This window comes from Macrobrachium nipponense, chromosome 40, assembly GCF_015104395.2.
Source record: "Macrobrachium nipponense isolate FS-2020 chromosome 40, ASM1510439v2, whole genome shotgun sequence".
Taxonomy (NCBI): domain Eukaryota; kingdom Metazoa; phylum Arthropoda; class Malacostraca; order Decapoda; family Palaemonidae; genus Macrobrachium; species Macrobrachium nipponense.
Window position 1 is genome coordinate 33,225,160 of NC_061101.1, and position 26,244 is coordinate 33,251,403.

At 39.1% G+C, this 26,244-nt stretch overlaps 1 protein-coding gene across 1 annotated transcript in view; it reads right to left on the bottom strand.

Moving 5' to 3' along the window:
- Positions 1-25,846, bottom strand: part of LOC135212067 (uncharacterized) — a 41,969-nt gene extending 16,123 nt beyond the window's left edge. The window contains exons 1-8 of the mRNA XM_064245411.1: positions 25,641-25,846; positions 11,091-11,262; positions 9,001-9,164; positions 8,568-8,731; positions 8,160-8,293; positions 4,633-4,745; positions 4,331-4,485; positions 3,720-3,915 (exon numbers count right to left, since the gene is read on the bottom strand). Of these exons, the coding sequence (XP_064101481.1) occupies positions 3,720-3,915; positions 4,331-4,485; positions 4,633-4,745; positions 8,160-8,293; positions 8,568-8,731; positions 9,001-9,164; positions 11,091-11,262; positions 25,641-25,841 (1,299 nt within the window). The 5' untranslated portion in view covers positions 25,842-25,846. The remainder of the gene's footprint in view (positions 1-3,719; positions 3,916-4,330; positions 4,486-4,632; positions 4,746-8,159; positions 8,294-8,567; positions 8,732-9,000; positions 9,165-11,090; positions 11,263-25,640) is intronic.
- Between the last annotated feature and the right edge of the window lie 398 nt (positions 25,847-26,244).

Below are 26,244 nucleotides of genomic sequence, written 5' to 3' on the forward strand. Positions count from 1 at the left end.
CTACGAGCTCTGCTTTTTTGTTGTCAGGCCATCTTAACCCAGCCGCCATTTGCCTGAAGCTGGGATTGACTTTGGAGCAGGTGAGGTCGGTGGCTCCGTCCTTGTCTCTGCAAGATGCCTCAGCATTGGAATCTACGGCAGCCTCCATGTTGCAGACGTTTCTTGGCTGGACTTCTGGTCTGTGGTTATTGCCAAGATAGCTTCTGACAGGTCCCCGGAAGGGTTGGTGAGTGCATCCTCGCTTATCAGTCTGTTGCAGTCCGGGGGCAAGGCGTTTTCATATTTGGCTCACCTCAGTGCTAATTTATAGGCTAACCTTCTTCTGATTAGAAGGGACGCAGCTCTGTCTAGAATGGAGTGATCGCTCGATATGGAGTCCTTGCTGGCATAGAGGAACGGAGATCTGTTGAGTCCCAATTTTTGTTTCCTCGAACAGAGCTCGAGAATGCGAAAGACCGGTGCGGGGCTGACACCAAAGACAGACTGTCTAAGTCGGAGTCTCGTCCTCGGAGACGTCTGGCTCCTCCTCTTTCCCCTGTCCAGCAGCAGTCAAGGAGATCGTCGCCTGGTAGGCCATTGAGGACTTCGACTACGGCAGGGCCTTCCCATTCGACTCGGCCTAAGTCAGAAGATCAATGCCCCTTTTGCTCTCGTTCCTTCAAGCCAAGAAGGGGCCCAAGGGCCAGAAGTAAAGGGGGCCGTAGGTAGGTTAGGCGCCTCTCCCTCTCCTGCACCACGGTTGGGGGGGTGCCTGGCGGGCCATTGGGCCAAATGGAAGAAGTGGGTGGTAGTTGTCCTTTGGGTGGGATACCTACTGCCATTTGACTTCTCTCCACCTCTGTCGGACAAGCCACAGCTCAGGAAGGCATATCCTCCAGATTCTCTGAAGTTCTTGGCTCTTTGGGAGGAAGTGCAGAAAATGCTGGACAAGGATGCGATAGAGGAAGTGGTGCGTCCGTCCCCGGGGTTTTACAGTCACATCTTCTTGGTGCTCAAGGCGTTGGGAGGATGGAGGCCTGTGATCAACTTATCCACCTTGAATCACTTCATCAGGAAGACACGGCTCAAGAGGGAGACCCCGGGCTTGGTGTTGGCAGCCATGAGGGAAGGTGACTTCATGCTGTCGATAGACTTAAGGGACGCATACTTCCAAATCCCTGTTCATCCCACATCCAGGAAGTTCCTTCACTTCTCTCTTGGGGACAAGGTCTTCAAGTTCAAAGTCATGTGCTTCAGGCTGACCACAGCCCCTCAAGTGTTCACAAGGGTCTTCTCTCTCGTGTCAAGTTGGGCCCATGCTCAGGGGATCCGTTTGCTGAGGTACCTCGACGATTGGTTAGTCTTGGCAGTTTCCAGGGAAAAGCTGCTGCAGGACAGGGATTGTCTACTTCGGTTCTGTCTGGAACTGGGCATATTAGTCAACCAGGAAAAGTAAAACCTCGTACCCAGTCAAAGGATCCTCTACCTGGGCATGGTCATCGACATGACAGTGGCAAAAGTTTTCCCGTTGGATCATAGATTGGTGTCTTGATTGTTATTGGACAGTCAAAGTTTCTCTTTGGTTCCCTATACAATGGTTCTCTCATACATCATTGTATGTCACTCAGGTTCTAGTGGTTAGATAACAATTTATCTAGCTTCTCAACGGGCTTCAGTCCCTCTCCAGATGTCATTTCTTCTGGGAGCTGGACTGGTGGGTAAGCCCCCAAGCCAGTCTAGGATGTCTTGTACCTCCCTCCAAGTATGAGTCTATCCTATTGTTAAGACCGAAGGTTTGTTCGCATATGAACAAATGACAAATTTTCTATATCCCATACATTTGACTTTCTTCTTTAAGGCAATTGAAGTACTTTCTTGAAAAGAGCTAAATATTAACATACTCTACCATTTATCAAAAGATATAATATTTATAATTTTTTGGCAACTAAAAATTTTTTCCACACAAACTGATTACTTGTTATTGGCCATTACATGTGCTATGAAATCATCCAAGCCTCTTCACTCCATCTTAAAATAAAGGAAGACAGAAAACAACAGGCAGCCAACAGAACTGCACTTGCAAGGGTGAATCTCATATTTTAAGCCTACCATATGTCTCATTATACTTGTGTTGTTTAATCCAAGCACTATATGAAATTAGTTGGGCTGGGAGATTGGAGGTTGTATTACTAGTTATGTGCTTGGAGGAGAAATTTTGTTTTAGAAAATAATTGTTTTACCACAAACCCATTACTTATATCTGCATCTCAATTTAGGTGGATAGGATCAGGTGACTAAAAATGCTGGAATCAACTAATTAAGACATGGATCTTACAAGTCTTAATTAGTTGATATACATAAAAGGTTTTTGCTTTCACTGATATAATTCACAGTGGTATGTCTTAGAGTGACACAGATTCTTATACAAGAGGTTGGTCAAAGAACTTGCACATATACCCAAGTCTTAATTAGCTAATTCTGGTGTTTTTAGTAACCTGATCCTTTCCACATAAGTTGTAATTCAGATTTTATGTAAGTAATGGGTTTGTGGTAAACTCATTACTTTTGTGAAAGATCTTTGGGATTGACCTCCTATATACTATGTAGAATCTGTCACCCTAAGACATACTACAGTGAATGATATCAGTGAAAGCAAAAACCTGATATGAATATCAAATTATAGTGTCCAGCTTCCTTATCAGATCCACAATGGAATGCTGGGGGTTAGAAGTCTTACAATGACACAGGGTACTTCAAAGGAGCAACCAATGTAATACAGGTCAGCACTCATCTATTAGGTCTGATGTAGTCATAAAACCATAGAAAGTCTACATCATAAAGAATGCCACAACAGATGAACAAAAGGATGATTAAGGTGATGAAACTACAGAATCTGCACCCACATATTACCCTTTACTTCATTTCCATTCCAAGTTCTTTTCTTCCATCTTGCTGTCCAAACTATGCTTAGCTATTACTACTTAGTGCAACAGCAGGGTTTTCTCCCACTTCCAGCTTTAGATCCTTGTACTTCATCTCATTTACTTTCTCAATCTGTCATACTGTCCACCCACTCCAACTACATTTTTCACTGTCTTAAGAAATGAACAGCCTGCCACTAAAGTTACACTGGCCTCAAAATTGTTTAAAAATTGAGTTGAAAGTGCTTGGAGCTTGTGGGAAGGCTTAGCAACTTGTTTTCCTTCGCCACTGACCAATATCTATATATTGTACTGGAGTCAGCACAGGATAGTATTTTTCATTTCTTGGTATAATACCAGACACAAAATGGTAAAAATGGTAAAGGCAAAGGCTTAGTCAGTTACCTAGGATTTTTGTCATGAGAAAGTCGGCTGCAATGACAGAACTAATAAACTTCCAAGCTGACTGGTCACAAAAGCCAGGAAAAGATTGTCTTCATTCACTGTTACGCTAACCAAAGAAGCCTATTAATAAGCCCATATATTGGCTTATTAATAGGCTTCCATCTCGAGGGTTTACATTTACATTCTTAGTTACTGTTTTAGCAATAAGCAATATCCTTGGGAGAAATGTCACAGCAGTTACTATGTAATTTAGCCCAACATAACAGACTATTACCAGTAAATTCACACTGCATAAAGTATTCACTAATCTTTCAGTAGGCTAAATAGTATCTCAACTTATCAAAGAAACATTCAGGCCAAATCAATTAAACATTTAACAAACAATAAAATTAACAATTTGTTAATATAACTTACTTTAAAAAGAAGGTTTTCCCTTCTGTTCATAAGATCATGCAAATACTCAATGTTGGATGGGTTGGCAGGAAGGTCAGCATTGACATTAAGGGGTTTAAAGGCCGCTAGTCTTTCCTTGGCAACCTTCTGCATTAAAACACTGTTGTCTCCCTCAGCTGTCATAGCAGCATGTGCTAAGCCCAAGAATGTACCAAATCTGATAAAATACAACTTAGTTTAAACAATAAATTATATGAATTTTACTTTACACTTAAAATTAATGTTCACATCTAATACATTCATCTGTTCATATATAATACATTCATATTTGTAATTCAACAAGAACTAGTACATATATATTTCATATAATTCCACAAGTTGTACCCAATGATAAAAAAAAAAAAAAAAAAAAAAAAAAAATGTCATTCAAAATATCAACTCCCATATAATTATACAGTATTTTTATAAGGTTGGTCCCAAGGAATAGTTCTAGATTAAAAGGAAAAGTTGGAGCAGGGGTGCTGCAAGACTTTAGTACTGCCTTCATATACTGCAACCCTCAACTGTGCTCCCCTATGAAGTCTCTATGATACTAAATTCAATAATATGCAAGAGAAGCAAAAATCATGTACCTGTTACATGATAGGTATCCTTGACCCCCACATCGTTCTCTGCAGACAGATACCACTTCTTCCAAGTTCCATGATGCAAGAGGTTTGATTACACAACACATTGTCACTACCTCTGGGTGCTCAGATCCATCTGGTTTTTGGAATGCCCAACGACGCTTGTTGAAAGATAAAGATAATAAAAACAGCAGTAATTTTGCACTTTAAGAGTACTTTCATCACTCTAACAGAAACAGCCTTTAACATCTGAAGTAAAAAAGGACAGATTTATTTCATTTCCAAACATAAAATAAGCTTATACTTACTTTTACATAATCTAAACCAAAGTTGATAGCGTATGTTCTGGCCAAAAGTGGCATAAGTGCTCGCTGCTGCAACTGGTATTGAAGGATAGACGTGTCAGATTTTCCTCTGGGACCTGTAAACATAAGCATGAACCTCAGACAAACATTTAAAGTTCTTCTTATCTGGACTAAGGTTCAACAACACATTTGTGTATATCTTTCTAGCATGTACATTACAAAAATATGGATAAAGTAAAATCCCAATTATCTGGGATAAATCATCCTAAGCATTAAGGGGCACTCTCAAATCACTGACAAGTGCAGTATTTGACTTTATTGGCTGAAGCTCAAAAGAAACTAAGGGCTGAGGCTCTCAAAAGGGAGTTCAGGGTGACATCAAAAGCTTACAGTAAATTTTTGGGTGAACCACAATGACCTAAGCCTTGATTTGATGCAGAATACAATAGCTATTGCTGGTAGCACAGTCATCAAAATTTTGCATAAACCACTTCATTAAGGTAACCACTCATTTTTTATACCTTCTTCACTAAATGAAACAAAGTAGCTGCTTATTTTAAGACCTTTAAAATCTAAGTATTTTGGTCTTTGACCAATTTATTCCAGCTTAATAACCAGAGTTGTGCTCTTCATTTCCTTCCATGACTGAAAAGCCAGCACTGAATGGCAGCAATGAGATCAAATGCTCTGGGTTTAACCATTCTTACTCCCAGGGTATCTTCTCTATCTGTTTTTCTTGATTTATGGCTATAATCTAGTACATACTTGAATTATCTGAAGTAACATCTTGCTGGGTGCCACAAAAAAGCTACATCTGGCCAACCTACATCCCTATCTCTTTGTAAGATAACTGAATAGGGACATTACTGAGCAACAAAAGGGCTCACATTCCACATTCACTTCCCAGCACCTTGGTCTGGTAGCAGATAATATACTATGGTTGGTGGTCTTTGTGATGTTCTCAACTTTATTGCTGTTATTTTTGTATTAATTAGCATGGCATCTCAAAAGAAATATGCAAAAGTTTTGTTATGTTTTGAATAAAACTCTGACACATAAAAATTTAGTGTTAGACAATAAAAACAAAATTCTGACCATCAAGGATTGTTGTTTTTACTCCTTTCATTTGTAAGACCTAACCTCTTTTTCTCTCACTAAAATCATGGAACCCACAGATGCAAGATCAATATAGCATAAAATATCTTATAAAGCCAATAAATACTAATATGTATGCATAGAAAATTACAAATTTTTAATCAATTTGTTTTTTCATAGCTAACAAACATTCTACCTTAACGACAGGATAAATCTGGCACAAGCTGGAAACCAGTTAAAAACAATCAAATATTGTAAATGCAAAGAATCTGTGGCATCTGGCATTCAATGCATAGCTGAGGTGGAAGCAAGTCGAGAGACTGCACTCAAGTCCAGTGATGCATCGGTTTTTCTTCCAACCCAGGGTGAAAAGTAAGAGGGGCAGCCAGAGGTGGGCAGTCAATGTTAAGACCTCAGGTTTGTTAGCTATGAAAAATACAAATTTATTAAAAATTTGTCATTTGTTCATATACGGAACAAACCTTCGGCCTTAACAATAGGATAGACTCATACTTGGAGGAAGGTATGAGAATCCTGAACCGACTGGAGGTTTGGCACACCTGATCATTCTTGGAAATGAGATTGCTAATGAAGAAGACCTAAGCCTTTGAGATGTTAGATATTTGGATATCTAATGCTCAGTCCACTGGGTTCAAATACAATGAAACTTGACCAGATTCATTGGATTCACGGAAGTCCAAAAGAATTACATATATCTGTTCAGGAACAAACCATGTTGGCCACAAGAAACAAGTTTGCCACGACTTCTTGCTCCCCTTGCTGGAGAGAGGAGTTTAAGCTACTGAGAAGCAGATTTGCATGTTGCGCGAAACATGAAAGTGCTGTAACAGCATGGCTGCAACGCTCACCTGCATCAAGCCAGTTCCTGCGTATGATGTGTCTATTCTTCCAACTGCCCAAAGGAATGAAGAAAGGAGAAAAGGGAAAGACAAGAGGCCAGTCAACTCCCTCATTTCCTACTCCACACAATCATCTTAGGCAAGATACAAACTATCCCACCAGGGGCACTGGATGAGACACTTGTTGAACAGCCACTACTGGACCCTAAGGAAATTTGTCCAAGGATCTGTGGGCAACACTTCATGCAGAAGAAAGCAAAAGTGGTTTGAGGCAGTAATGAACTACCATTCAAATACTATGAACAGATAACTACTTTAAAATGCCAAGGAGGAACGTATTCCTCTGGTGTCATGCACTTCTGTATGCACCTAATCAGTGGGAAAACTTGATGAAAGGGTGTTCTAGGACACCTCTTTCTTGAACTGGCCTGTGATAACATGAAGTCTACAACACCTAACCTCTAGGAGACGAGAAGTTCAGATAACTACTCAGTGCTTGATGGGACCCTGAAGCTTCCCAACCCTACCAAGGAGGCCTAGGTCAGAAGGAAAACTGCTCACAAAGTAAGTTTCCTGGGAGATGATTGATGCATGTGCTTGAAGGAGGTTGAGGGAAAATACTCAGTACCAGAGTAAGTTCCCAAGTAGGAAGTCGAGTTTCTTAGGTGAACAAGACCGCTCCAAGCTCTTGAACTACACCGAGGGTTCTGAGGGCGATGAGAGGTCCGCATCCTTCAGACAAACTAAACACAACGAGTCCTGTACCACCTCGCCAGTATCAACAGAAGGAACCTCCTCGGTTCTGAAAAACATTCAGAAGATCTTATTTACTGAACAGGAACTGAGTGGAGAGAAGTCCTTTTGATGTGACCAATCACAGCAGCAGACGGCTCAGCTTGGGGTTAAGGAGCTACTAGGGTTAATAACCAAAGACTTTGGAGCTTACCAAAGGCAGTTACCCTTAAATCACCCCTCTGAATTGTTCTTGTACTCGTAAGCCTCCTTCAAAGGTTGGCATGCTCATCTTGAAGAGCTCATGGTCTTGGAGCATGGAGTGTACAGGACAACCAAGTCCACATTAGTTAGAATTGAGTGCAACTTCCTCAGACTTTATACAATTCAAGGAGGTAGGTGTGGGAACTCCATCATTCAGCTTCCGAGAGATTTCCCAAAAGGCAGAAGGGGGTCCTCTACTCCAACATATAATTCTGGGACCATGAATAGAAGACCTCCAGCTTCCTGCTGAAGAGAAGAGGTCTAACATAGGTCTTTTCCAAGTAGACGGAAGAAAAAATAGGATAAACCAAGGGATGTCCTATGACAAAATGCTCAATGCGGATACATTCTAAATATCCTAGTGTCAAAGTAACTGCACTGTAACAGGGGAGAAGTCCTTCGGCTGCCCAGGAGTTGTGTATCTACAACAGAGGAGATGTCCTATGAGGCAATCCCTTATGATGACATACCACCAGTATGCTACTCATTGGAGAGGACCCTCTATGATTATAGGACACGCCCCAGAAGCAACATGAAAAAAATAAAGAATGCATGCACACTGTAGAATTACTAACTCACCAACAGTAAGCCGTGAAGCAGAGTATCGAAGAGCAACAGCAAGAGATGCTTTGGCCCCACCCATAGACATACTAGCAATGCAGATACGGCCTGACAATAACTGATCAGCTACAGTGAGGAATCTAGCTCGAGAACTGAAATTATAATTGATAATTTTAAAAATCTGAGTCTTCGGAGAGCTAAATATTTTATTTTGAAGAACAATTTTTTCTGATACCTTTCTAGAGCTTTGATCACAACAAAACATGGGAAACACTTAATAGTTCACACTCATAATACTCAGGTTTAAGAATTCCATGAAAAATTACTTTTCTTTTACGACATCACAGATTCTACGAATGTAGTTTTGTGTAGAGTACAGTTAAAAAATTTCAATACTAAATAAACACTTAAAGTCAGCCTGCTTACCTTTTAATCTGTGACACAAACTTTCCCTCGGCAGTAACATCACTGAACCTATTGAGGAGATTTTCACGAGGAACGCGGACATTATCAAACACTAGTTTTGCATTGTCAACACCATTCAATCCCATCTTATAACCCATGTCTTCAACACGAACATTGGGCATTACCTAAGGAGTAATGCAAGAAAACAATTGTCAACACAATGGTTAAAAGTACCAAGCAGACTGTTAATGATAAATTTCATATCGCTACCAAAACATTTTTAAGTCTTACATTTTCATTGGTGTAAAAAAAAAAAAAGAAAAAACATATAAACAAGTTCCTACTGTCATATTCAACATTCTATAAATAAAATGACATCTACATATTACCTATGTGATAACTATCCAATCTTGATATATTCTACCACATTGATTACAAAGTTGATAATACTCACATTCAAATCATTGTCACGAATACGAACTAGAATTCCGTGAATGCCATGATTTACATCTTCAACAAACATCTGTGCAAATACCACAACATGCTTGGCATGGACTGCTCCATTGGTGATCCAATATTTCTGTGCCAGTGTTGTTGGGGTGTTGACAATGAATTCATCTAGAAACATTAAGTTGGTAAAATTATCCAACAGTCATAAATATACATTTTAAATAAGAAAATTCTAAGCAAACAGTACATATTTTTTAACAGGGATACTGATTATCAGATCAAATCATCTTACTCCTAATAATGGGGACATGATTCAGAAACTATTCAAGGAGTATTTACCCACCTCGATCACCTACTGAACAAACACTTCTCTGCGACTGATAAAGGTGTTGGGATTTACTTATATTCAGGAATTTAATATGATAAATTTTTAATCAATTAGTACTTTTCATAACTAACAAACCTCTGGTCTTCATGTAGGGGAATTTCTCTAGCGCCTGCTGGAGCCCAGTTAAAATAGCAACGAGAGACAGCCAATGGTGGTTAAGGAGGCAGGCGCAGCCTGACCTTGTTTACCCCCAACAACGCTGTGACATATCAGTTTCTCTCTAACCACCTTCATAGCAGGACAGTGCTAATACTTTTCTAGCCAAGAAGCTGGTTGTTTTAGCACTGCCTGCATTTTTATGCCTTGATGTTTTGGTTTTTCATTCTTTTTTGTCGTCGTTGAATTAACGGTGACCCTACTGAAAACCAGTAGTCTTGCAATGATGGACCTCATTAGTGACTTTCTCTGGCCAATGACCATTTCACTAACTTAATTTCTCACCAAATGTTAATAAACTGAATGGCATCAGCCATTTTGCTAACCTATTTTCTCGAGGCCTTCTTGCAACTGTTGTAATGTTTTTATCATAAATAGCATTAATACAAATTCACATGTCATCAATAAACTTATTTTGTTGGTCAGCCATAGCTACAAGGCATTTACGACCAAGCAATGAACCCAGAGGCACACCACTGTGACCTTTTGCCAATAACAGAATGTCTATTTAATGACCACTCTTTTCTGTTTATCAGCTAGTATTATATCCAGTCACTTGCTTTATCTATACTAATACCTAGACTTCTTATTTTTGCCAGTAATTTTCATAGCACAACATCAAATACATTCTGGAAATTCAGACAGTGTATACCTGTTGTACTACTTTTACCCCGTGTACCGAACATGCTATGAAAGAATTAAAAAAGAACTAAAAAAAATCTTCAATTGTGAAATCTATGCAGGCTAGCTAGACTTGCTGGTGCAATATGCTGCAGTTTCCAACCATTCATTCCACATAACAATATTACACTGTACGACAGATGAGACAACAAATGGAAATTAGAACAAAAATAGTTTGTAAGTTGTGTTTACGAAATATTTATAACTAGTATGAACTGCACTACAGGGAATATGTGGCTGTTTGTACAGCTGGGCATAACTGATTTGTTTTGTTTCAAAAGTTGCCTAGTCTATGAAGCCTGTGTCTGCTAATTTATTTACCAGAAATGCCTTAACAGATGACAGTTGTAACTTTGAATGGTTTAAGCCGAGGTACTATATATACCTGAACTTCCCTACACAGTGCAAGAAAATATACTAATTCATATAGTACAGTGTTCCCCTGTATTCGTGGGGGATGGGTATACCAGACACCCCCCACAAATAGCTAGAAGCAGTGAATAGTTGAAAACCCTATAAACTGATCAAAACTGCCTATTTTGTAAGTTAAAACTCAAGAAAAACTCACTAGAAATGTTTATTTACCTGTTTTTTAAGTTTTTCACAAAAAGTTTATTTTATGATGGAATTCATAAAAAAAATTAGGAATATGTAGATATTTTTCAAGACAAAATACCGCTAATAGGTGAATTTCCTGCAAATATTGGGGGTATATGTTCCAGAGAGAAATCTGCACATACGAGTGTCTGTGAATCTGGAGTCTGTGACTACAGGGGCTTACTGTACTGTAATTACAAAATGCAGTTCAAATATAGGTATACTTTAATTTAATTGCTATCAATTCAACTTAGTTTTTTAAGTATTCTCACCTGTTTCCTTGTCATATATGGCTGTAGTCTCCATTTCAACAGCATTGTTGCCATATCCCAATTCTGTTAGACCAAAGCACCCAATGTCTTGCAAATTGTCAATGCCAGCTAGGAGTTTTTCATGGTGTCTTTCTGTGCCAAGTTTTAAGACAGTTCCTCCAAAAAGATTAAACTGGAATAAAATAATTATATAAATTTTCATAATAGAATTTATTATTTGGATACTAACCTACTGTTAACTTTAGCTATATCTCCCCGCCGATTAAGCGAGTCGGCATTCAAATAAACAAAAAATCGAATGGCTGCCTGTATGACTGTCTAGTTTACCTGTTCTCCACCAGGTGTGTTTCGAATGTTTTAGCTCTTGTCAGAATTCTCCTTGACAGCCACTAAGTTGTGGGGAGGCTGGGTGGATCTACTTTAACAGTAGGTAAGTAACCAAATAATAAATTTTATTATGAAAATTTACATTATTTGAGATGAATCTTACCTACTGTTAAATTTAGCTGATTCCCACATTACGAGGAGGATGGTGGGTAGTGCAGCTAGACAAAATTCTGCTCAGCCATTCGAGCTAAAGGTTTCTTATACGAAACCCAAAACATTCTCACCTGATCTGGAATCTTTGGTGGATTTTATTACCACCAGAAGTTGGTATCCATTTCAGGGAGGCAAGGCTCTCATACGTATGCAGCAAAGAGCAGCCTTGCGTAGAAAACCACTTCGATTCAGCCAGCATGGAACGCAAGCGGTATGAGGGACCCCTGTGCCTGGGTCCAAAAGCTTTATCAAAAGACAGTCACTTAAAATTAATACCTTTACAATATAAAGGTACGCTCCTATACGAAATTTGTACCTTCACGCTCCCCAAAATATTAAAACCCGGGATTTAAACAAGAGAGCCTAAAGAATTGCTCTTTTTCGGTTCAGGAAAAGACTACCCACTACTAGTAGCGGATTAAGGGCTTTACTGTTTTCAAACACAATTCTGTATACTTAAGGTAGTAATTGGGCAAAAATTGAATTGTACTTCTACTGTGACACATCAATCCTATTTTGGAGCGACAAATTGACTTAACACTATATGAAGTTGCAACTGCTTCTCACATTATGAATGTTTAACTTCAATAAGGTAGAAGATATGGAGCTAGTTCTTATGCACTAGCCTACCCATTATGTCACAGAGGACCTTGTGTCCCTTGACAAAGTTTCTAAAATTCATAACACAAAAGGTTAACTTTGCCTCTTCCAGATTTAACCTTCACAAATACATCTAGGTTTTCTAAAACCACAAAACAAAAGTTAACTCTGCCTTCATGTTTAACCATTGGCAAAGGCGTTATAAGTTTCTAAAAATCACAACACAAAAGGTTAACTTTGCCTCTTCCAGGCTTAACCTTCACAAATACATTCTAGGTTTTCTAAAACCAAAAACAAATAGTTAACTTTGCCTTCAAGCTTAACCATTGGCAAAGGCAGCTAGGTTTTCTAAAACCACAAAACAAAAGGTTGATTTTTGCCTCTTCCAGGCTCACCTTTGACCACATCTGTTTTTCTTAAAACCACAAAACCAAAGGTTAACTTTGCCTCTTCCAGCATTTACCTTTGACAAAGATGTTCAAGGTCTCTAAAAGAATGATAAAAATGTTCTAGGTTTAACCTTTAAATTTAAATGCCCAACAGGATAGAGAAGTTTCCTCCCCCCCCCCCCCCCCCCGGGGTTTTTAAATTGGAATTTCTTACAGGGAACTGTAAAGCCTAGCCTAACATCACCCTCAGCTCTAAGGCAGAAAGCTAAAATAGCATTCCCTTTACACCAGTTTAAAGAAGGGTGCTGACAGTAAATTTACTTATTAACCACTGCTAAATAAAAAGTTTTACAGTAAATTCAGATAAAGTTTAGACCCACATCCAAACTCCAGAGAGAGACTGATATAGAGATGAAGTGGCTTCAATCTCAACACCTTACAGTGCTGGTCCTCAGCAAGATCTAAAAGTACTTGATGAAATACTGAGGAAAGTATGTATGGAACGATAACTTTGGAAGTAGACAGCGAAAAGTCTTATCTCCTCTAAACAGAAGACATTGACGTCTACAAGGTTCCAGGTGCTGAAAATTCCTCCAGAATGGTACCCCCAGCAACACACAGACCACTGCTTCTGACCCCAGGCCATGGCAGTTTTAAATTAAGGACAGATCCTATGATAACTTGAAAATCTTACTATTGAGAGGGGACATTTTAACATCTCCAAGCAGTTAAGGAGATGTCTACATCAATGGAACTGTATGGAATTGTGTAGTAGAGTTGATTTCTTCTCAACGGAAGAATGAAACATCTACCAAGAGCATTGGAAATTCTGAAAAGTTTTGTCCGTGCGGTACAAGGGCTCTACAGGAGACTAAGCAATTCTTGAACATGAAATTGCTCAATAGATTTCAGAGTAGATACAAGGGGCAGGCCTATGAGTCTGAATTAGGCAAAATTTAAGGATACATCCACTGCTCAAGCCCAAGGGCCAACAAAGTAGTAGTAATCATTCGTATGTCCCTGTTCATCTACATGCTAGGAAGCGAAATGAGTGTTCCTTAAATCCACACCAAGTGCCAAACTTAAGGATGTCAAGGCCCTTGTTCTTCCTAAATCCCCAATTGCTAAAACACTGTCCTTCCACAGAATGGATGATCAAACCAATTTGTTGTTTCATTTCACTCAAAGCAGCAAACTTCCCACAAAGACTTAGTTTCTGACCGGGAATAAACCTGCTAAGCATCCTGATGTCATTCCACTGCCCTGACATCTAAAAAGTTTCACCAGGTGTAGTTTGACCATTCTATGTTGCATGAACATGTAATGACACTAGATAAACTCTGTGTTGAATGACAGAGGGAAAAGACCAAAACTTGGACTTAGGTTTACAAACCAAATGGACGATTTCTGGTTACAGTGTCCCTCCTACAGTCCTGGAGCTAAAGTTGGTTCTGGATTACTTACAAAATTAATGAAAGTTATTTGTAAGTCGTAATTCTTACACTGAAACTGTACATTAACCCTTAAACGCCGACTGGACGTATTTTACGTTGACATTTTTTGTCTCTCGGGTGCCGACTGGACGTATTTTACGTCGACATACAAAAGTTTTTTTTAAAAATTCGCGGAAAAATACTTATAGGCCTACCAGCCTAAAACTTTTGAATCACGCGCCTTGGGGGATGCTGGGAGTTCACGGATCAAGGTGTTGTTTTGTTTACAATCGTTACGCAGGCGCGCAAGCGCGAATTTCTTTCTTATCGCACTAAAAAGTATCTGTGACACATCTCGGAAATTATTTCGTCACTTTGACATAATTTTTGTACCATTGTAAATTAGCTGTTACATGAAGTATTATATATGAAAATGTGCGCATTTTTATGTAAAATACAACAATAAAATACTCATGATTGTAGCTTTTATCAGTTTGAGATATTTTTATATAAATAACGATAATTGCCAAATTTCAACCTTCGGTCAACTTTTGACTCTACCGAAATGGTCGAAAAACGCAATTGTAAGCTAAAACTCTTATATTTTAGTAATATACAATCATTTACCTTAATTTTGAAACTAATTGGAAGTCTCTAGCACAATATTCCGATTTATGGTGAATTTATGAAAAAACTTTTTCCTTACGTCCGCTCGGTAACTCTTCCGAAAAAAATCGTACATGCGATTGTGGTAATGTTTGCACCATTTTAAAATTAGCCGTTACATAAAGTTTTATATATGGAAATGTGTCAATTCATGCACAATACAACTAAAAACAACCCATGGTTGTAGCTTTTATCAGTTTTGAGATATTTTCATATAAATAACGATAATTGCCAAAATTTCAACCTTCGGTCAACTTTGACTCTACCGAAATGGTCAAAAAATGCAATTGTAAGCTAAAACGCTTATATTCTAGTAATATTCAAGCATTTACCTTCATTTTGCAACAAAATGGAAGTCTCTAGCACAATATTTCGATTTATGGTGAATTTATGAAAAAAAATAACATTTTCTTTACGTCCGCGCTTTAACTCTTCCGAAAAAATCATACGTGCGATTGTGGTAATGTTTGCACCATTTTAAATTAGCCGTTACATAAAGTTTATATATGAAAATGTGCGCAATTTCATGTACAATACAACAGTAAATAATTGAAGGTTGTAGCTTTTCTCATTTTTTAAATATTTGCATATAAATCACGATAAATAGAAAAAAAACCACGTTCGGTCAACTTTGACTCTACCGAAATGGTCGAAAAACGCAATTGTAAGCTAAAACTCTTACAGTCTAGTAATATTCAGTCATTTATCTTCATCTTGAAACAAATTTAAAGTCTCTAGCAAAATATTTAGATTTATGGTGAATTTAAAAAAAAAATCTTTCCTTCCCTCCGCGCGCGGATTCTCCGCCACAAATCTCCGAAATGCGTACGTACCATTCTCGGAATATTTGCTCCATTTCATATTAGGCATTTCATAGAGTTTTATATATGAAAAATGTGTGCAATTTTATGTAGAATAAAACAAAAAATATTTGAAGGGTTGTAGCTTTTCTTATTTCCGAAATAATTGCATATAACAAATATATATATAAAAAAAAATTCGACATTCGGTCAAATTTAACTCGTCAGATATGGTCGAAAACTGCAATTGTAAGCTAATACTCTTACAGTATAGTAATATTCAATCATTTGTCTTCATTTTGAAAGAAATTGGAAGTCTCTAGGACAATATTTAGATTTATGGTGAATTTTTGAAAAAAATATTTGTTTACGTCCGCGCATTACGAATTCATGCATTATTTTGTGATAATATTTTTCTCTGTGTTGCTTTATCGTTTTACAATGTATTATATACCAAAATGATAGCAATTTAGTGTACATTACAACGTAAAAGAAAGTAACTTGTTACCTTTAACCGTTTAGCGCACAGCGCGATTTGAATACAATTATATATGAAATTTCGTTTTTGCGCTATCATATATCGCATTATTTATATATGATAATGATAATGTTTTTCATTTCTGATGGTTGCATACTAAACTTCAGCCAATGAAAAAAAAAAAGGAGCCAAAAATGAACTCTTAATCTTGAAAACTAAGCGCGCTGTGATTTTTTGACAAAAATATTTTTTCCGCTTCCGCGCTCACTCTGAAACACCTCCGGCACACGGGAGACAATTTTTTTTTTACCGCTTCGGCGTTAGAGGGTTAATTGAGCATGATTATCTGAAAATAACCAGTGAGGCCATGTTTCCTCATGCGGAAAAGCCCTTACCATATAGGAAATTTCTTTCAGGTCTAAAATCTTCAAGCAGCACATGCCTATTCATCTTGTCCAACAAGTCTGCATAATTAAATATCATCCCCACATCACTAGATAAGAATGGGGATATAAAGAATTAACAATATAATGCATAGAAATTGGGCCAGAAGAAGCGACAGGTCCTTGGCCTTTGGAATACTGTTGACAGAGTGGGGCTAACTTGAATCACTGATTCAGTAGAAGTGTCTTGCTCCTAAAGTCGACACCATCTACCAATGGGCAACAAGTCCCTGACATAACTTATAGAGGGCTGCACACTAACCCAAACAAAGTGCACAGAACAGCAATACCTTCTGGTAAAAACCTCTTGAAGGAACTTGCATGACTGTGAATGTATGGTAAGTGGAATACATTCTGCATGTGTACCACAAGTCTGACCATTCTTTGGAAAGGCTCTAAAACCATGCTAGAAAACCAAGGCCAATAGAGTACAGGTCAGTCGGAGAGAGACAAATCTTGTGGGCCACATCTCCAGAAGGACCCTAAGTACTAAGTTGTGGTTGTCGGCCTGGACGTATATTTAAAAGGGTCAGGTGGGAATGTTGTGTCGGCGAGGGTGAATTGTGGCTCACTCTGGAAGGTGAGTCACCGATAATCTCTTCTCCGACCGACCTGTACTCTATTGGCCTTGCAGAAAATCAACAAGTATATGGGCAGACACTTACTGTTATTCAGTCTCCAAATGTCCAAGAATATATACAATTACTTATGGGTGTCTTCCTAAAGAATTACCCTTGGACCATCATTCCCTCTACGTATATACAATCTCCTACTAAAAGACTCTTATGAGAGACTCTGCTGAAGACAAGGGAAGCTATAAGAGGGAGATTAAACCAGTGGAGGACAACCAAAAAGAATCAGAACTGCCCTTCACTGTCTCCACCATATAACATACTGGTCCCAAGTCTCTCCATGCATGTTAAGAGGTTGCAATTGTTCATATCCCAGCACCTGAATCTGCACTTATCCCTGAAAGGTATAAAATAAGACTACCAATAGATAATCCCAAGCTTCATAATCAGACAGGAAGCGAAAGTGTTCTCACTTCTTCCAAACAGAGTGAGTGAGTATAAGCATGAGGACATTACCCTGCAGCATCAGAAATGAGTTACGTACTTGTTTTAGTTACTTGTTTCCTCACTAAACTTCCGCTGGGTTGGCGTCTCCACCTCTCTAAGAAGTCTCAGAGACGAGACAACATAGATAAAAAGGTAATAACTCAAGTAGACTGAAAATCCATCAGCATGTCTGTCAGTCTCGAGTTCATTTCCCCACAGGAAAGAGAAAGATCCCACAGGAAAGAGAAAGAAAGCGAACCTCCTATTAAAGACGGTTAAAGGACCAATAAGCGTTGTACAGCAAAAGTCGGCCTTCGGCTCTCCGCGACTTTAAAAGACAAGACTACAAGCCAAGGCAGACACAAAGGGAGATTGTGTCCGAGGACGAGAAAAGTTACGAAATGCTCTCAAATTGGAGAAAGCGTTGGTTCTCTTCTCCTTTATTTAGTGCGCCAAATGTGCTAAGAAAATTAAGATATATTCTCTATGTGGCCTCTATCCTCAACAAAATGAGGATACAGCAAGGCATATTGTGGCAACAAACGCCGACCGGCCTAAACGAGTTCCTCCAACTCCGTTCAAACTCTTCTTCCGTCAGCAGAAGACGGGAGGAGACAGCTGCCAACAGGAGGTAAACAAAGAGCTTAAAGGATTCCTCTTTCTCAGCAACCCTTGGCGACAAAAAGTGACACTTGTCGAGAAGAGGTGACAGCAGTTGAGTGCTGTATCGAATCCACCACGACTCATTGAGAGCAAGACAGTTTAAGCGACTTGGGACTCTGCCAAGTCTGTACTCAGAGCACGAGTCAACTGCTTTCACACGAGTCAACAATGTCCACAGCAGGGTTCCCCGATGTATCAGAACAAATTATTGTACCAAATCTCTTTAAATTATCGTATTTTCATTAATAATCGTTTATCGTACAGAGGGTCAAAATACTATATTGTACGATAATCATCGTATGTCTGGGAACCCTGGTCCGCAGTCCGCACGAGTCGACAGAGGGAGAGAGAGAACGAGGCGAGGCGCTAGAAGTGGAAGGTGGTGGAGAAGTTACAACAACGCTCCCGCCTCTGTCTGAAAGCGATTGTACATACTTTGAAAGCATTCCTATATGAAACTACGTTAGAAATCTCTGAAGCTAAAATATCTAACTTGGCAAGAACTTTAGATACTACAGACAGTGTCGCCTTGAAGAGAAACATTAATCGAGGCAGTAGTAAGAGATTTGCCGATAGCCGAAGAGGAAGCACGCAAAGAACAAACCTAAGCATTATGAAGAAAAAGGAATATGCTAGCATACATGAATTTAGAATAACCAAAACATGAGAGATAATCAGTCGACCGAGTCGACATATCTAAACGTGTAAAACTCGCTACAGATACATTATCATCTCAATAAAATGTCTACATATACCTATATTATCCATATATTATTAAGTCTATGCATGCTAACACCTCAAACTAGGTGTTAAAGACGACAGAATGTGTCTACGGAGCGAGCATCAACACTTACCGAAATGGTCCTTATGTGAACTCTTTAACGGTCCTTTGGCGAACGCTTCAAACGAGATTCAGATCATGAAAAGGGCGAAGTAGGTATTGGAGGGCACAGAATACCATCGTCCCGAGAACCGACCCGGTTCCCTGGCAGCAGATGTTTCCAACTGTCACAGGGGAGTCCTAGGCTCGGGCTACGTACAGACGAGGGCACCAACTCCTTACTTCTAACAGGGAACACGAAAATGAGTGCACAATGGAGGGATTCAGAACGTTCCTGTCACGAACTAAGTTCAAATTGTATTAGAACTAAAAATAGGTTAATGTTCTAACTTCTCGTTACGCTTTTCCTGAACCAAATGGGGAGTAGAAGGCGGAGCTACAATGGAAGTCAATACTAGCCTACAAAAATGCCTAGTCTGAGTAGGGATAGCCTGACAAAACGGTTTAAGCCCTGATCTAACTAATTGCTTTCGCAACCTATTAGTTCCAGTCTTCCTATATCTGACATATTCAGGCATAAATTTCTCAGAACAATTCCCTATAGTATTCTTCACATCTAGTACGTAGTTCCAAAATCACACCCTGTACCCCTGCTACAAAGGAATGTTGATAAACTTCCAATTTCACCATCCTGGTTACACCAAAACATTCCTACATAGCTTGATGTTATTGGTTTTACTTCCGGTGGAAGATATCCAAGGAAAATGAAATTACAATACCGTAAAAGGTGTAAAAACAGCCAAACTTCATAAAATACTAACAATCGCCTAGCCGCAATGGCGGCAAGGAGAATTTTGACAAGAGCTAAAACATTCGAAACACCTGGTGGAGAACTAGACAAGTCATCCGGGCAGCCATTCGAATTTTTTTTTTTTTTTTTTTTTTTGAATGCCAACTCGCCTATTGACGGGGGAGATATAGCTCAATTTAACAATAGTAAGATTCATCTCAAATAAAATACTTAATATTAATAATACTACAATTTAAATGATTGCCTCACATAGGGATTACCATGAAAAAGTATATAAAACAGAAGTTTTAATATGATTTCTGCAAATCACTTTATGCAAACCACAGCATTACATATATCTTCATTACTAACAATATTGCTTTCTGGTGCACAACCTTTGAGGATAATACCAAGACAATTCAATTGTTGTTTAAGTGAAAACTACACATAACAGCTTGATATTATCTACCCTTCAAGTGTGGGCAACAGCTAGATATTATCTACCCTTCAAGTGTGGGCAAACTTAATGACTACTGCAAAAATGGTCAAGTTGATTTGACAACAAACAAGTTAGGTTGATTTGATAACATAGCGACAGATCATATTGACAAGAAAATTTTTTTAATGACTCAAGAGTATGGACAATGTTTTCTTCATACTGAAAATTCTGATAGTTTCCATGATGACCACACCAAGCGTTAATACATTCCAGAATTCATGATAATGGAAATTACTGATAAACTTTTCCACCTTTATCCATTTCCGAATAGATGTATAAGACAAATGGACTATAACCTTTGAACCAAAGATATATTAGAATCTATTGGTTTCCTTCTCTAGGCGTTTCATACAATGCCATAGCTTATTGCATTATGGAAGGTGGAGAGCTATCTGTTCTCATATACCTCTCCAATCCCTGTACCTGGATCTATTATCTCCCCACTCTCTTCCTATTATTGAGAGGAGTGTGTTGCTACTGAAAAGTATCCTATGCTCTAGATTATCTTTACAGTATGCTGTCTCCCTCACCTCTCTCCCCCTGCCCCTAATACAACCTTCCTCTGTTGGGTCTATTGTGAAAGGGCTGATGAGCTAACTTCTGTGGGGAAGAAGGTCTTGTTGACCTATTAGAGGTGTTATGTCTCACTGGTCTCTTTTGAGGTAATTGTTGATGTTGTCTTACCTCATTAGAATTAGCCTGGCTTTCAGATGTTTTCCTAACTGGTTGCTGGACTAATCTGTCATTAGTATCCATTCTTCTTCTGTCTATAGCAGCTTCTAGTACAGTGGTACCTCGAGATACAAAAGGCTCAACTTACGAAAAACTCGAGATACGAAAGCAAATAGTACGAAGATTTTTGTGGCTCTATATACGAAAATTGTTCAAGATACGAAAGGTTGTTGCTGTAAAGTCCGAGATTTGCCTGCTCTTCTTCAGCCATTGCATCATACCAGCGTTATCGTACGCACGCGGAATTTGTTCATTCACATATATGATTTCGTTTGTAAACGTAAATTCGTGTTAGTGATTTCATTGAACTACTTTATCGTGTTGTGTGAGAACTTAATTAGTATACTACATAACTTAAATTACGTACAGTATAGTCATGGGTCCCAAGAAAGTTGCTGAAGTTCACGGAAAGAAGAGAATGCTTTCTTTGCAGATAAAAATGGAGATAATAAAAAAGTATGAAGCTGGCATGTGGTTGAGTGTGATCACTAAGGAATAGTACGGCCGAAATCCGTCGACAATAGGCACCATCCTTAACCAGAAGGAAGGCATCAAAGCAGCTACACCTTCCAAGGGCGTGACTATTTTGGTCCAACAAGAGAAGCCACATGCATGATGAAATGGAGAGGCTGCTTCTTCTATGGATTGAGGACAAAGAAATTGCTGGCGATATGATAACCGAGACGCCAATCTGCCAAAGGCCAGCGCTATTTCGGCGATTTGATTGTCCAAGCCGAAGACGACGGAGAAGAGGGGACATTGACGGCAACCCGACTTCAAGGCTTCTCATGGGTGGTTCGAAAAATTCCATAAACGGACTGGCATCCATTTGGAGGTAAAGAAACCTTGAAATTTTGTAAAAAAAAAAAAAAAACAAAAAACAAAAACAAAGTATAAGTAAAAAAAAAAAATCAAAAAGACAAAAAAAAATAATAAATTTGAAGTTTTTTGTAAAGTTACGTGTTACGGTTTTGTTAATGTGTTTCGTTAAGTTAAGTGTACGTACTATGTAACAAATTTTCTGCCGTTTGTCCTCTGTCGCCACTTTCGGAGATAGCCTCACTCGAAAGGTAAGCTTCCACATTTTACTACATACGTACAGTATTTCTTGTATACCATGCACACTAATACACTTTATTTACAGGTACATACATATTAGTACTACTAGTACGTATTAAGCTAGGTATTGAATGGTCCAAATTGTTGTAGTATACTTCATTGTTTATGGGTCAATTTAGCTTTATGAGGAAACTTACTGGGGTGTTTTTGGAGGGTTTGGAACGGATTAGCCATTTTACATGTAAAATCCGGTTCAAGATATGAAAAAATTATGATACGAAGGCCGTATCTTGAGGTACCACTCTATACCCTTTGGCAACAGCAATTGCGACTCTAGGATATCCCCATTTCGCATTGCTAATAGGGAATCCAAATCAATAGTGCAGCTTAATCTAGCCAATGCTGCATCTCTCCTCATCAACAGGATATTAGCCCATACATTGGCACTCAATTTCGTCAAGTACTACGCAATTGCTTTTGAACCCAATTGGAGCAATCTGAAAAACATTGTCTCACCCACTAATTTTCGTGTTGATTCTGAGGATGCAATTTTCGCTACTGCTGTTGACCAAAGGTCTAACCAAGAAGCAGTCTGAAAGATAGAAGCCGTTGCTTCCAATGTAGCAGCCTCCTGATAAGTCATCAACGGGCATTCCATCGTAACTTGATCCAAGGTTAATCCAGGTTTTAAACCTTACCGCATGTGGGTTGATTTGTCTTGATAGCAAAGGAACCACAGGTGTCGCATAATATTTCCTTTGTTTCAGCAATGGCAAGGGAATAAACTTAATGATCTATTTGCTCTTAACGAATTATCCCTTCCAGCAATCTGTGCATTGACATGCTGTAAAACCGATTCCGCATGACTTGAGCAAGGTAATTCATACAACACCTTTGTATTCTTTTTCAGGCCAGATATCATGTTGATTCCTGGAGGAAGTATACTGGCAGGTGTCTCTGGACTCCTCGAAAGGTTATTGAATTGTCGAATCAAATCAACCACCTCCGCATATGAAGCCCGAAACTCCTGGTTTTCCCCTTCCTCCGATTCCAAGGTATTGTGTTCGGCTACAGGAGAAGCTAGTTCACTTCTATCCTCTGACAAACGTTCAGGTGCATCATGGCTGTCCGACCCTAAATAGCCACGAGGAGAACGTGACTGCCTAACTGCTTCTATGCTCGCAGATCTAGAGCGAGAACACCGTCTATTCCTCCAAGATGACGGTTCTCGTGAAATCGTACTAATTTCCTCTCTATCTCTATTAATATTATTCAAGGTCATTGGGCGGCTGAAGTTGACCTTGATCTCCTATCGTCAAGGCGAACAACACCTTCCATCGGTGTATCAGGAGAGGTTACCAACTCTTCATTATTATTTGCCCTTTTAATGGGAGCTCTTTCATCCTTCCTTCTTATTTTGAAAGGTCTTACAGGAGAAACTGGTATACATTCTCCATTCTTCGTCAAATGCTGCCCACTCACTGTTGATTTCCCCAACGGCAGTGGAGTCTCTACCAACCACTTTGTCCTCACCGTTGGCATCTCCGCAGCAGTTGCCATTCCAGTGGCTGTCAATGCTTTCGCCCGTTCGGGTGCATGTAAATGACATCATTCGTTAGCGTTAACTTTACTAGCCACTGCCTTCTTCACTTTGTTGCTGACAGGGATGTGACAGTCCTGGCTCGAAGATGAATAAGAATTTACTTTTCCCCTCTTGGCACGAGGATCAGTCACGAAGTCTCTTATCCTCCAACGCTTGACTGATACACGCAGTAACGTCATTGAATTTTGCGATGAAGTCGAACTAGAGGAAGAAGACGAAGAAGGCGATTCACGTCTTTTCTTTTTGTCTTTCTTATCTATTTTTTCCTCTAGAGCTTGTAATTTTTTCATGACTCTGTGTGTACCAATGAGTCAGAAAGCCTATTCATCTCCGGAGGCAACGAAGTAGTGAGAGAAGCAGCAGGCTGTGACATCATGGCGTCAGCCATGCCTGTGTGACGTTGGTTGTGACGTCACCACACTTGTAGGGAGAGACTGAGCAGCTACTGCTGATATCCCTGTGTGTGCTGCAAAACTGTTTTCAAAGTTCTGCATCGCTGGAAATGTCGATGTTGTTGTCAGTGCCGTAGCATTCGCTCCCATAAATTGCAGGCCAGGGGGATGCGGAACATTCATAGTTAGCGGGCCCGGAAACGTGACGCCATATAGTGAGATAGCAACCCTTCCAAGGATGGTACGCCTGGTAGGCCTAACACCGACCACATTCCTTCCCTCCTCTGCGCATCGGGGGCTGAAATCTGGGACAAAGATGGCGATAATCCCCCTCTCCATGCCGGGAATGACAGTGTAAATATACACAAAATTACCCAAAACCCCTCCTGGAGTTTCCAATAACGAATCATTAGAAGAAACTGAAGGGTATGGGAAACATCAAAGGTAGGTGACGAAACATATGGAGCAGTCTGATGTATCACCGATACAAAAGAAGCCGACAACGCTTGGTCATCCAAAGATGGTGGCGTCTCCTTTCTTTTGTACTGGCCTTTTCCATAAAATTTCATCCATTGTTCCACTGACCAACCACGACAAACTGAACAAGGATTAGTAATAGTACATACGTTTTCTCTGCACCTACTACATGTTGGATGAGGATCCATAAATACTGATGTTAAAAATTTTGAACAAAGAAAACCACTCACTCTAGGGCATTTCCTTTGTCTCTTGCAAGATCCCAAAGAAATTTCCCTTGGTGAAGCAAAATTCTCCATATCTCACAACATACACACATCTAGCAGATCACACCCACACTGAGATCACCCAGGGAGAGAGAGAGAGAGAGGAAAATATGAATTAAACGGGCAAACTAAACCGGCTTTAAACAGATAAAGTAATCACATCCTATCTTAAAGGCATTAGGAAAGTAACTGATAGGTAACGGGGCGCCAAGGGCATTCTGGAACGGGGACTACACCCTGTGACTGGTACAGATGCCAATAGTCCCTGGATCACACAAGTTTTTTTATTAATTCTACCAGTTTCCAGCTTGGTGCCAGTATTATCCTAATGTTAAGACCAAAGGTTTGTTTTGTATATGAACAACAGTGTGTTTACTGTTAATGTGAATTGGTCTAAAAACTAATTATGAAATAATGCTGGTGATTACAACATTGCAACACTCTTTAGGAATAACTGCCACTACTGAAGTTATCTGGATACATATGAGCAATTTCCCCAAGGTAAAATACGGTGGCAGTGAACTTTCTGATTTGACAAAGAGAGAACATGTATGATCAAAACCCTAAAGATAGTTCAATAACCATACTCAATCACATTTTCTGACTCATGGGAACTTGTTCTTGAAAGACAGCATAAAGGTCAAGTGGCAGACTACAGCCATCACGCATTTGGGACATTAGGTTGAAGAAGAAACATTGTAGGTAGTACCTAATGGCATTTCAAGAATAGCCCTTATCACGGTTTAAAGTCTATTCAACATGTGAGTGTGCATAATCAGTTATCTGAGATACAATGATTTGCTAAACAAATGAAACTAAGCTATGTTTATGAAATTTAAATGGAATGTAAGTGGTTTAGTTCCCAAAATATAGCAACATACCTGGACTGTCATTTTGGTGGTCATTGCAGGGTCAATTATAGCAGCTAATTCATGTGCTGCAAATATTCTTAAAGGGTTGTTTCGGAAATCAAGAACAGAGATAAAACCAGCATCACAAATACGTTGCAACCTTGCTAGTGCAATTTCCCTTTCTTCGTGCAAAGGAATATTATACCGGGGCTTCATTACTGGATCACTCATAAACTCCCTAACAGAAAGAAAAAATTCAGTTAAAAAAAAAAATTATTAATGATGATTTATACTGGAAATCAGGGCCTAATTAAAAAAGCCCAATAAAGCACAGCAAATTATTTGCAGTTTTATAAAATTAATAAATATGGTAACAGACTGCAGGGTACAACAAATACAGTAATTCATGCACGTAAATCGTCAGTTATATGCTTAGAAGCATTTAATACCAAAGAATATTGCTAATCTGTTGGTGTTGTACCTGCATTCTCATTATCAGAAATTTCTTTGAAGTAAAAAGATTGAACTGAAAGAAACAGCAAGAAACTGGAAAAGTTGCAAGTCCTTAACCCTTCTTACTTACAAGGACCTTTATTAGAGGTTACGTATTAGTATTTTATACTGTAATGTGAAC